Source organism: Lissotriton vulgaris, chromosome 11 (genome assembly GCF_964263255.1).
Source record: "Lissotriton vulgaris chromosome 11, aLisVul1.2, whole genome shotgun sequence".
Classification (NCBI taxonomy): Eukaryota; Metazoa; Chordata; class Amphibia; order Caudata; family Salamandridae; genus Lissotriton; species Lissotriton vulgaris.
This window is the reverse complement of record NC_141699.1, coordinates 105,419,472-105,431,590: the sequence shown is the minus strand read 5'-3', so window position 1 is coordinate 105,431,590 and position 12,119 is coordinate 105,419,472. Positions and strand designations below refer to the sequence as shown.

General features: G+C 45.7%; 1 protein-coding gene across 1 annotated transcript in view; it reads left to right on the top strand.

The window, feature by feature from the left end:
* BCR (BCR activator of RhoGEF and GTPase) overlaps window positions 1-12,119 on the top strand; it is a 364,718-nt gene that overhangs the window by 257,479 nt on the left and 95,120 nt on the right. Inside the window, exon 9 of the mRNA XM_086942801.1 lies at window positions 5,938-6,059. Coding sequence (XP_086798927.1) covers window positions 5,938-6,059 — 122 coding nt within the window. The remainder of the gene's footprint in view (window positions 1-5,937; window positions 6,060-12,119) is intronic.

The window sequence follows — 12,119 nt, the reverse complement described above, 5'->3', positions numbered from 1 at the left end:
AAGCTTCTCGCACTGTCTGCTCGTGCGTCTCAAGCTTCTCGCACTGTCTGCTCGTGCGTCTCAAGCTTCTCGCACTGTCTGCTCATGCGTCTCAAGCTCCTAACACTGTCTGCTCGTGTATTGCAAGCTTCTTGCACATCTGCAAATGAATCATAAGCTTCTTGCACCGTCTGCTGGTGGATTGCAAGCTTCTTGCACCATCTGCTCATGTGTTCCAAACTCATAGTGCTCTCTGCTCATACATGTCAAACTTCTCACGCTGTCTGGTCCTGCATCCCCAGTCCTCCGACTGTCTGCTGATGCATCTCACACTGTCTACTTATATGTCTCAATCTTCTTGTACTGTCTGCTCATGCACCCCATGTTCCTCTCTGCCTGCTTGTGTACTCCAGGTTCCTTGCGCTGGCTGCATATGTGGAACAAGCTTCTGGTGCTGTCTTCCGACGTGGGGCAGTGTCCTCGCACACCAGTCTAATGTCACTGTCTCCCCATGTGCCACAACCCCTTTCGGTGTCTCTGTACGCCCCATGGCTTTACACTCCGCGCGAGCTCCCAAACTCCTCTCACTGTCTGTATGCTTCCATGTGCCATAGGCTCATAGCCCTGAGTATCCAGGCTGCTCATCCATGCACGCAGATTACACACTTTATGTTCTATGTCCCGGGCCCACGTCTGCGGGTGATAGGACATTGCACTACTTGAGTGGCAGTCTTTCAGAGCACGAGGATCCTTTAGCAGCGATTTGCTTGCGCTGGTAGAACACATCTGTGCTGCCTCGGGGCAGACATTACTATCTCCATGTTAGAACATTCACTTCTGCCACATCCTCTGAAGTGACGCCCACTCAGAATCAGTAGGGTCCCTAAGAGCTTACATAACATCACATTCATTCTCAGTGGTTCCTGCAAAAGTCAGGAGATAATCGTTGGATACTGTGGGTCGGATGATGTCCTGCGATCTCACTTGCCAGTTAAAGTCCCTGGTTTAAGACTCCAGATAGTCTTTTAGAACAGATCCTCTTCATGTATGCCAAGCCTTTCTTTCCTGGGCTCCCCATTTCCAAATATTCAAGCCAAGGCAGCGAAGCATGCATCCTTCTAATTAAGGTTTCGCTGTTAATTTCCCAGTGTTGTCAAGGTTTTACAGGAACAGTGGTGCACCCATGTTAATAACTTTAATCTGTCTAGCTGTGGAAGTACTGTTAAGTTAAATCAACTTTTAACCAATCAAATGCATTAAGAAGAATTCCTGGGGTTGGTTGTGATAGGCTAAAAGGGCTAGTGCTTATGGATTGAAGTTCTGGTGTTTTCCAGTATTTGTCCCCAGTTGCCTTATTACCTACGTAATCTCAGCCACAGTGTTATCGAAGCACCCTAACTCGCATTTCTTTCCCTATATGCCCATGTCTGTCAATGCCTCCAGAATTATTTCGTGCCTAGATGCAGCCATTCCCATGGTGTAACTGTTAAGAAATGTAGTCACTCACTCTGTGTGAGCTAATGCTGCATCCTGTGTCGCTGAGGGGAGCAGGAGTTGAAATGGCATGAAAAGGAGAGCTCAGGAATGGGATCACAGTGATGGTACCTACTCATGAATGAGGCGACATCCTGTGGGAAATCAATCCTGCGACTGTTCCTTCCATCCCCGCCTGTTACATTCATGTTTTCATCCTTTAGAGATCAGCTTTCTTTGGGACACTGCTCACACAGGGGACCAAACTAAAGCCTGACTTGAGGAATGAAACTGTCAGTGGCGGCTGAAAAGTCCTCTGGAAAAAGGTTTAATGCATTTTTTTTAAAAGTGCATGAATACAATAAAATACACAAAACGAATAAAAAGGTATTTACAATGTTTTACAGAGACACGTCCTCCTCGCGCCGGTCGTCGTCTTCTGACGTCGCGTCCAGCTGGGCTTAACCACTCTTGGCGCTGTATGAGAGCTGTCCCAGGATTGGAGGGATCAGACACTGTCACCGCTCCTGAGGACACTGGAGGCTTGTGTATGCTCGCACCCGGCTGTCTAAGACGGCTGGGTGAAAGGGTTTATAGTGTGCATGTGAGGTTCTTCATCGCAAGACAGCCGCCAAAAGGACATGCACACTATAAAGTAGTGCACAATCAGGCAGCCCCCCACTGCTGCAACTCAACTGGCCCGCCCGTCCTGGCACTCTGTTCAGGACGGGTTGACAGGAAAATAAAATGGTAATGAATTAACTTCATTACTATTTTATTTTTCGTCTCTGGGGCAATTAAGTGGGGCAACGCTCCTCCCTGGAAACTGGTAAGAGAATTCACAGTCAATGCAGGGAGTGAATTTGGTCCTTATTTCTTACTACAATGTCAAAATACATGCTACAAAAAATGTATTAAAAATGAGTCTGCAATTTGGGTGACCTGAATTTAGGGAAGGCCCCGGGCCCTATTGTGTACCCATGTGAGTTCTATAAGAAATATTTTACGAAATTAGGACCCCATTTCCTTCGGGTGGTGGAGGAGGCAAGAGAACGTGGTTGTCTCCCAATGGACTGGAGGCTTGCCGAGGTAGTAGTGTTTCACAAGCCAGGTCGACCCCCCGAACAGCATGCCTGGAATCGCCCCATCTCGTTGCTGAATATAGAGGCTAAGATCTTGGCTAAGGCTTTGGCTAACCGCCTTCAGCCGTACATTTCTTCGATAGTTCACCCGGATCAGGCAGGCTTTATGCTCCAGAGGGCAACGAGACCTAATATCCGGCGTGCGCACATCGCCATAGACACTATTCGGGAGCTCGATGTGCCAGGTGCACTCCTGCTGGCGGATTTTGACAGAGCGTTCTACTCTCTTGGTTGGACGTATCTATTTGCTCTCTTAGATTGTCTGAATATGGGTTCACGCTTCTTATCCTATTTGCGATTGTTATACACAGACATCACAGCTTCGGTCCGCGTCGCAGGGTCTGTCTCCTTCACTTTCCCGATAGGTAGGGGAACTCGGCAGGGGTGTCCATTGTCACAGTTCCTTTTCACCTTCGCCATGGAGCCCTTGGCGGCATGGGTGCGAATAGATGCATAGGTTGCCGGCTTTGAGTGGGCGCAGGGGTTGTTGGATCAGATTACCCTATACGCCGATGATGTCCTGTTCTTTTTGACGAACATTAATTGGATGGGACCAAGGTTGCTCCGGATTATGGAGAAACATCGGGCCTGTTTATGAATCCCTGTAAATCTACCCTGTGGACTTTGGGTCACCAAATAGAACTTGGTTCCTGGGCCTCATCAGACAACCACAACAGGAGTTAAATACCTGGGAGTGTTCTTGTCTGATTCCATGGATGTCTTGTGGGAACGTAATATTCTACTGGTGTGGGCGCGGGTGCGGGAAGAGCTGAGGGCCTGGTCGCACATGCCCTATCTCTCCCGGGTCGTTCGGCCATCTTCAAGATGGTGTCACTGCGATGACTGCTCTATCAGCTACAGAATTATCCCTTCCCGGTCCCCCCGTCGTGGTTCCGCCAAGTCAAATCGGCCTTGTGGCAGTTTTTATGGGCAGGAAAGGCTTCTAGAGTTGCACTGCAGACATGCTTCCTGTCCACTTTTTGTGGCGGACTAGCCACCTCAGATATCCTGTCGTACTACATTGCCTCGCATCTACTAGTATTGAATGATTTGTGGTACAGGGATAGGTCCGACCCTGCCTATATGGTGGAGCGGAGATGTATGGGAGCCAACACTATACATATTATCTTATATACGGCATCAGTGCGTAAGGCCCTGCCCTCCGCCACTAGAGTGGTATTTCAGATGTGGAAGCAGGCTAGGATAGGGTGGGGTGGCAGGTTGACGAGGGAGACTCCACGCTGGTCTAATGGACGATTGCCCCAGATGGCTGGTCTGATGGGGTTCCGGGATTGGGATAATATAGGGATCTCCACTCTTGGGGATGGGATGCGTGGTACGGTCCTTAAGTCCTTTCAATAGCTCCAGCAAGATTTTCAGATGCCTAAGACTCAATTTTATAAATATCTTCAGTTTAGACATGCTGTTCTTCCCAGTGTCACCGGTTTGGAGTCTCTTCTGGACTTTAGTCCTATTGAAGCCAAACTGTTTATGGGAGATTTACAAGACCATAACATTTCTCTGATTTATCTATCTCGAGTAACAAATAGCCCCACTACGCTGGATAGACTCAGGGAGGTATGGAAGGACGACCATGGCCCATTGGAGGAAGAAGATTGGACGGAGGCACTGGCCTCTCCCCGGGAGGCCGCAATTGCATTGCGCCTCCGGTTAATTCAATTCAACTATTTACACAGAGTATATTATACTTGAGTCAGATTGTGGAGGGCTGGCCTGGTGGCATCCCCAATTTGCTTGCAGTGTGGGCAAGAGGATGGCACCCTCTTCCTTACAGTGTGGCAGTGTAGTGTGATTGTTAGGTTCTGGCGGGGGTGGTGGCTTGTTTGGCAGAGGTCTTGGGTTGTGAGCTCCCTTACTCACCTAAATTAGGGCAACTACATTTAATAGAGGGTGTGGGGGAAATATTTACAAGCACCACTTGATATTATTGGGGTTTACACTAGCCAAACGAGACATTGCACGGAATTGGAAGGCGGAGGTGTCGCCCTCTTTGTCAGCTCCCTATCTTTAAGGCACGGGGGTGCCCGCAAAAGCATGTAAAGATATGGAAAAGGTGGGCAGATTATTGAGGCCTTCCCCTGGAGCCTGCTCCTACTGGTGACGAGGTATTTCGGGGATAAGGGAGCCGGAATGCGTTGCAGTAAATTAAAGGTGCAGAGAGATTTGTCAGTGCTGTGGTGGGAGTGGAGGGGCTGCATACGATATGGTACAATGTCAATGCATTGCAGGGTGGGGGGGATTCTAGTTGCATATTATTATGTTCTTTTGTAAGGGATATTTAGTAAAAGTCAACACAATTTTTCACTGTATTGTAAAATTTAGCAGTTGGCCTCTAGGTTACAGGGCTCTGCATAGTATCTGATGATTGACACAATAACAATTGTTTGAAAAAAATAATGAGTCTGCAATAATAAAGATCACACAAAAATATGGACATGCGCTCAATCCTACCTTGAAGCACTGCTCCTCAGGTGTGATAAGAATGGAGCTAGAACAGTTATTTGAGCATTCCTACGAAAGATGGGAGACAAGTTTGGTAATTTTCAAGAAATCATTTTTTTCTGTAGTTGAAACTTGTTAGTGCTGTGGGTGACGTGAGAAAGGCTGTATTTTGGATGCCAGTATGCACCGAAATAATTGCCAGAGAGCTGATGTTCTGTGTTTGGCATACTGCTGGTGGTTATGGCTGAGGGGCAGCACTGGAAGTTGGTGATATGGCAGGACGTGGTGCATTATCCTGGTAAATGTCATCCATGGAGCCTTAGAGGTATCTTGTAAGCTCTGGCTCCCAGTGGTGCTTCTTACCAGGTGCCCAAACAAAAGCAGCCTCTTAACATGTCTGATTTTCATGGTCTTACAAGCCTTTGTGTGCTTTGCCCATTGGAGCCTCTCTTCGTAAGTCCCTAAGAATCCTCCTGGGTCATGCTTGTTGTGAGACTCTGTGCTGGTACCTACATTAGAGTTGCAGGACGCATGCCTATTTAGAGTTGAGGCATGTATCCATCCCTAGAGGTGGGGCAGGGATCCTTTTGTGGAAGAGTCTAGTTAAAGGCCTCTTGGGAGCCACTGGCGAGTATCTTAACACAACACCTATTTAATAGCCTGTCGGAGCTGCAAGAGGGATACTTTTGTAAGAACGAATGTACATGTTATGTTGGAGCCATTCAGGAGTGAGGGACTTGTAGAAGCCACAAGGTACATACATGATCACACGAGGACCGCTCCATGAATTCCTGATCATACATTTAGAGAATTGTGCTGGGTGCTAAAGGGCTCTTCTGTGTCCCCCACAGACTGTATCTTTGTCTCCTCCCTCCTGCAGAACCGCCAGCTCCTGAAGGACAGTTTCATGGTGGAGCTGATGGAGGGTGCCCGGAAGCTACGGCATGTCTTCCTATTCACTGACCTCTTCCTATGTGCCAAACTCAAGAAACAGATGGGAGGGTAAGGATCTGTACATTGAGGTGTGGGTAACTTTAGAACTGCACTAAGAGATGAATGTTAACACTGTATTTCAATACTTTGTGCTTATACTGCGTACCAAAACCATGTGCTACAGCTTTGTGGAAACCAAATTCATTATCATCATTTGTGAACCTAGACCCCTAGACTGTAGAGTGATTTTAATAGAACAGGCCTGCAAGGTTGTTCTCAGAGGTCATCCTTTGTAGGTGCGGTGGGAGTTTGATTTTGCGCTGGTGGTAAAGGCATATGGAAATCTCTCTAGATCCATGACGGAGAGCGACATTAGGATCTGGGGATCGAAGTGAGCTCCATGCTGATGACATACTCGCTTTTAGTGGGGTTCCGCTTCAGGTAGACTGGATGTTGTTGGCCGATGATACCTTGAAGCTGAGTCTTGTGTTGCCAGAATAGTGCTGAGAGATTTTGTGCAGGAGGCAGCAAATGTGAGTACTGCATAGAGTTCTTGGATCATTTGTTATAGCATTGGACCTTGGTCACAAAGAGCAAGAGGATTGATTTCTGCATCTGAGTAAATTAGAATCTCCAGAAAGGTATATGGTCTGTTGTGGACATCCTCATGCAAAATGAGTGTGGGATGAGGAGTGCCTTACCATATATGGCATTGTGTGTGCCAGTAGGTTTAGGGGCACCAGAAGACAGGGGTCTTCCTTGACTGCATACTTTGGGATGACAGCATCTTGCCACCTGGACAGTGGTAGCTGATAAAGTCATACAGATGGGATATAAATATCCTGGCCAAATTGCAACAAGTGAGGGATGCTCACCCTCCAAGAGAGTAAGCAGGATCACCTCCAAAGAAAAGTTGGAAATTTGGGCCAGATGGTGTATCTGCAGCACAGTTTCCTAAAGAAATTGACTGACACGCCAAAGGTTTTACAGGTTTCAGTTTGATAACTGTGAGGAAAATGGGTGTATGATATGGTATGGTTGTGCGACCTCACTGTGTAATACATTTACACTTACGAACCCCTTTAGGACCAGTAGGTTTCGTTTGTTAAACCCCTTAGCTCAACCCTGGATAGCTGTGACTCTGAGCAGCAAGGCTTACACAAAGGAACACACGTAAAGCCCTTAAACAGCTCCAAAACCATGGAAGAATGGTTATTGAACTTCACTCTCAGATTCCGGACCATAGTAGATAGCCGGGAGGCCTGTAGGCCACTAGTGTTTTGAAAAACTGTCCTAAGCAGTCCCGAGAGCAGGGTTTCAGTCTTTTCAGAATCATACCTAAGGCTCAGTTTCATCCAGTCTCTTACCCTAGAAAGGCAAGCTTTAAAGGTGCTCTGAGTGATAGCAGGATTATTATTCATCGAAAAGATAAGCTGCATAATGTCCGCGTATGAGACAATACTAATGCCGAAAAACTCAATCAGAGAAGTTCAGGCAGGGGCCATACAATTGTTAAATGAACTGGGGCTAAGCGAAGAGCCCTCTGGCACCATGTATTTAAGTGATTTGCTTCCTGACGAGTAAGGGGAGATCAGCACTGATTGATCTGTATCCTGAAGAAAAGAATGAATCCCTCCTAACACTGGGCCACAAATACCTACATCAGCCGTCGGCGTCTGAAACGTGACTGGGTCAGAAGTAGGAGTTTGTGCTGTTCCAAGTAGTATGAGAGTTGCAAATTGCTAAGTTTCTTTAGCATTTTGGCAGCTGTAGAAAGAAGGGAAATAGGTCTTAAATTAGACAAAATGGAAGGGTCTGCAGACAGTTTCTTAAGAAGTGGCACCACCTTCACCTGCTTCCAGAAGCAGGGGATAGAAGATGTTTTTAGTAAAGTATTTAATAACATGTTGAAAATCGGATTGCTATCCTTAAGAGCGTAAGCAAAAACAGATGAAGGACACGAAGCTCATGGAGTTCCAGATTTGCGATAAAAAAAGGCCTGCGACAACTCTTTCTAGAGTCATGGGGTTGAACTCTGAAAGGGAGCAATCCACTTTCGAGATTGAGGCTGCTGGAACCTCCACATTAATAAATTCCTTGCCAGTGGATCCAAATTCAGCATGATTTTTTTAAATTTTGCCTCCTAAAAAATCTGAAAGTTGTCAGAGCTCGGGTGAAGGGAAGATTTAGGTTTCCAAAATTACGTGGAGATTTTGAAAATTTCATGAGATATATTCTTTGCAGAATTACATTTTTGAGCAAAGAAATAGGACTTTGTATTTTTAATTAAACTATATTATCGTTTCAGGACAATTTTATATCCTTCCCTGTCCTCCAGAGCATACCTGAAGCACCATTTTCTTTCACGCTATTTTGCAAGAGCTGGAGAGAAACTGGGGGCTGATAGGCAGTGCATGCTGCCTTTTGAAGTTTTGAGAGGGGCGAGTAGATCCATGGTTGAATGAAGCTACTTATTGACTTTATTCACGTCCGTGTCAGAATAACCTGTTAAGCCTAGGAGTAGATTCGGTAAGAATTTTAGATAGTTGCCCTAAGGATGGCATATATTTTTAATTTCAGGTTTTTAATCTGTATCCCATGAAGACTTCTTCCAATTGAATACAATAAGTGCATGGTCCTGTCAGACCATCTTCAACAAAGCATCAGCTGCAAGGGAAGAATTTGAAAAAATAGGGTCAATAGTATGTCCTGCTAGATGCACAGGAGAGGACAGTTGAGGAAGATTGAGTGTGGACATTTTGTCAAGCAAGAACTGAGATAATCTCTCTTTAGTGTCATCGATATGTATATTAAAATCTCCTAATATGGAGAAATTGGAGCATTGAAGGCAATACAGGGAGATGGATTCATCAAAAGATTTAATAAACTCTGCTGCATAAACAAGAGGGGTATGTTAGGGCCACCGAGAAAGAAGAGTGAGGGAGAGAGAGAAATTAAAAAAAACAGCCCTTCTGCCTCTCTCAATTTGTCCAGACGAAAAGTCAAGCAATGGATTGAATTATGGAAATAGATAACTAATTCTCACCTCTTTCTACTTTCTCTTTCTTGATGTATTATTGAGTGCCCAGTAGTATTAGTGACAGCAATATCTGGGTTGGAAGAATTGTTGAGCCAAATTTCCATAAGGAACTTTAAATCAACTTTGGAATCAAGAAAAAGTTGAAAGTTTGAAGAGCATGTTTTGGTAATAAGCCTGTGTTACTAAGGTGGGCAATAAAAGTCTGAGGGGAACCTCTGGATTAATATGATTATTATCCAGGCTACTGTGAGTATAATTGGTAGGACAAACCAGCTCAGGCTCACCTGCCAATATTGACCTCAAACTAAAACATGAAAAAGGGCTTGTACCGCTTTCAACCTGTTGCTTAATAAAACATTCAGCAGTCGACCTGAGATTGATGAACTGCTGTGGCGAAGAAGATATTCTGATGGGCCGATCTGGAGCAAAATGGATAGCATGGCTGGACGCGTAACGGGCGCAGTTGAGCTTGCCGCAGGCACACCAGCTGCACACATCTCCACTGCAGCCTGTAGTGCTCATTAAACTTCTTTGGACAACTACACCAGGCGCTGCCAAAGATGATACCTCTTCATGCCCACGAGAAGGAAAAATGGCTGCAACTAACTGCAGTTCTCTCACCAATTAAAATGCACACCAGAGGAGAGAGGGGCACCCAAAAATCTGACTTCTGTCTTGAGCGACAAAACAAACCGTTGAAAACCACAGTATACAAGCAGTTCAACCACTAAAGGCCGTGAAATACTGTCACAGCAACAAGAAAGCGCATTTTGCATCCTAATAAATTCCATAACCTCAACAACGTGTCCCCATATCAGCTTCAATTATCACTCAAATACTAGGTTGAAAATATTCTGCTACCGTATCCCTTTTCCCCCCATAATATCCGCTTGTCGTTTCAGTAAAGTAACTTATTTTGTCCATAACTCAATTTTCAGCTTGTCATTTTCTAAAACAAATGCACCACTGTCATCCAAATACAAGCTTTATTTTTTAAAGAAATTAATATATTTATATCTGTAGCTGCAGTTTTGAAAAACACATTTTGTTCTGGCCAATTAAATAGCCAGAAGCTCATTTAAGGCGGAGGGATGAACTCTGAGAAGCCTTTCCTTTGTGTACTGGTGCAGTCAGTGAAAAACCAGCAGTATTGTGCGGGTACTATTGTTTTCTGCTGGCATCCAGGCATCTGTAAATCTGCTGCACTGCAATTGGACCATAAATTATTTCCTTGGGGCACTTGACGGTAGTTAGCGATGCTGATCTATCAAAGATGGTAAGATTTAAAAATTAAGATGTAGAGCATGACACAATGAATAACTATCCTATCCATAACATCAGTGTCTCTTGCTTGGTATAGCTTCAGAGTTCGGAAAAGATTAGGAATTTTATTTACATGTTGGTACAGATAGAAGCTATAAATAAAATAAACAAAAAAACCTAGTGGTATTAGCTTCTTCTTGGACCAAGATATGGCCACAAACATTTTAACACTAGGCACCCTGGTCAGCACTGCACACAGCCCAAGCCTCTGGACTGGTACAATCTCACACAGTTCAGGGTCCACTTTGGACATCCTTACTGTACTCACAAACTGCAGTCCTGTGGGTCACTACCCAGTGTTCAAGTACCCTTCAGTGAGCACATCTTAGGGGCCTGCATCTCATAAACTGGTGGTCTTGGTCATGATTGTTTGTGTGGATAGTTGGTGGTCCTCTGGCTTCAAGTGTACTCCATGTTTTATTTGATCCTTCTGGGAACTGGACTCCAAGAGTAGAGGGCAACTTTGACTGTAAAAAGCATGGTTTCTCCGAAACCATAAGGACCTTAGAAAAAAATTCCAACAGTTCTGTAATCAGTGCTACCACCTTTTTCTACTTTCACAAACCCCCCTTCCTGAGGTATGTAGTTGCAAGCCCCCAAAGCCCCTTTGAGACTAGAAGGACAGCTGCAGAACCCAAAAGGGGTCTGAAGAGATCAGTGAAGGTTCCTCTGTTGACGTTGTAGAGTGGTCACTGCATCTCTATGACCCAGTGGTGTTGGTCTTTGTTTCTTTCTGCCTGTTTAGCTCTGGGCATCTCATGGCTCCTGGGAGTTCGCCGTCCTTTGCCATTTCCTCCTTGCAGATCCCCCTCTTAATGGGCCTGTGCTTGTCTTCCTCGTATTATTGCACTTTCTATTCTGGCAAATGCAATTTGCCATCCCTGGCGGGCTAGTATTAATCGTCTTCTACTTTAAGACTTTAACTCGTTAACTGCTTCGAACGTTCCGCGCCAGTGCGGAACGTTCGAAGAAATGGGTGGGGCCGCGACAGCCAACGGTCGTTCGCAGCACCAGGCAGGTAGTGCTCCCGTCGGCCTTTGGCCGACGGGAGCACGGAATGGGTTAAACCAGCACCAACCCGATGGCTGCCTTTATCAAAGCTATAGCTATTCCTTCAGTCTGGGAAGTGCATCTTCCTTTTGTGCCTATTTTTTCCAGGTTTCTGGGGCGAGGAGTCCGTACTTCAGACCAAGGAGAACTGGTTAGGGTGATTTTGTGTGTCAGAGTAAGCACTGCCCATAGTAGATCACTGTTGCTAGGTAAATGAAAGCAACACAGGAATTTGGAAGAGGTGTGGATTTATCTTTAATGGTGGAACACCACAGTAACAGGAATCGCCTGGCAGCCTCTTCTCGCGCTTCCTCATAAAACAGGTTTCAGGAAGTGAGTTCTCTCAAGGTGTACATCCAGGCTACCATGACCACCCTGAACAAAAGCAGCCACGTGTAGGCGATACAATCAATCAAACAGTAGATTTGTAGAGCACTTCTTGTCACCTGTGAGAGTTTCCTGGTGCTGGCAGGGTATAAATAGCCAGTTCTTCAGGGACATCCAGAACTCTGGAAGAAATGGGGAGGTCAAGAGATGAAAGTGTTGCTCGCTCCATGTCTTTGCTGCTAGGTAGGGGAAAGAGCGATCGCCCCATCTGCTATGTCTGATGCGTTTAGTGAAAAGGAAGCAGAGCAGAGGTGTCTTGTGGGATGATGGAAGGTGAGGCAGTGGTTCAAGCAGGTGGGTCTGAAGTTGTGTAGGCCCTTGTATGCATG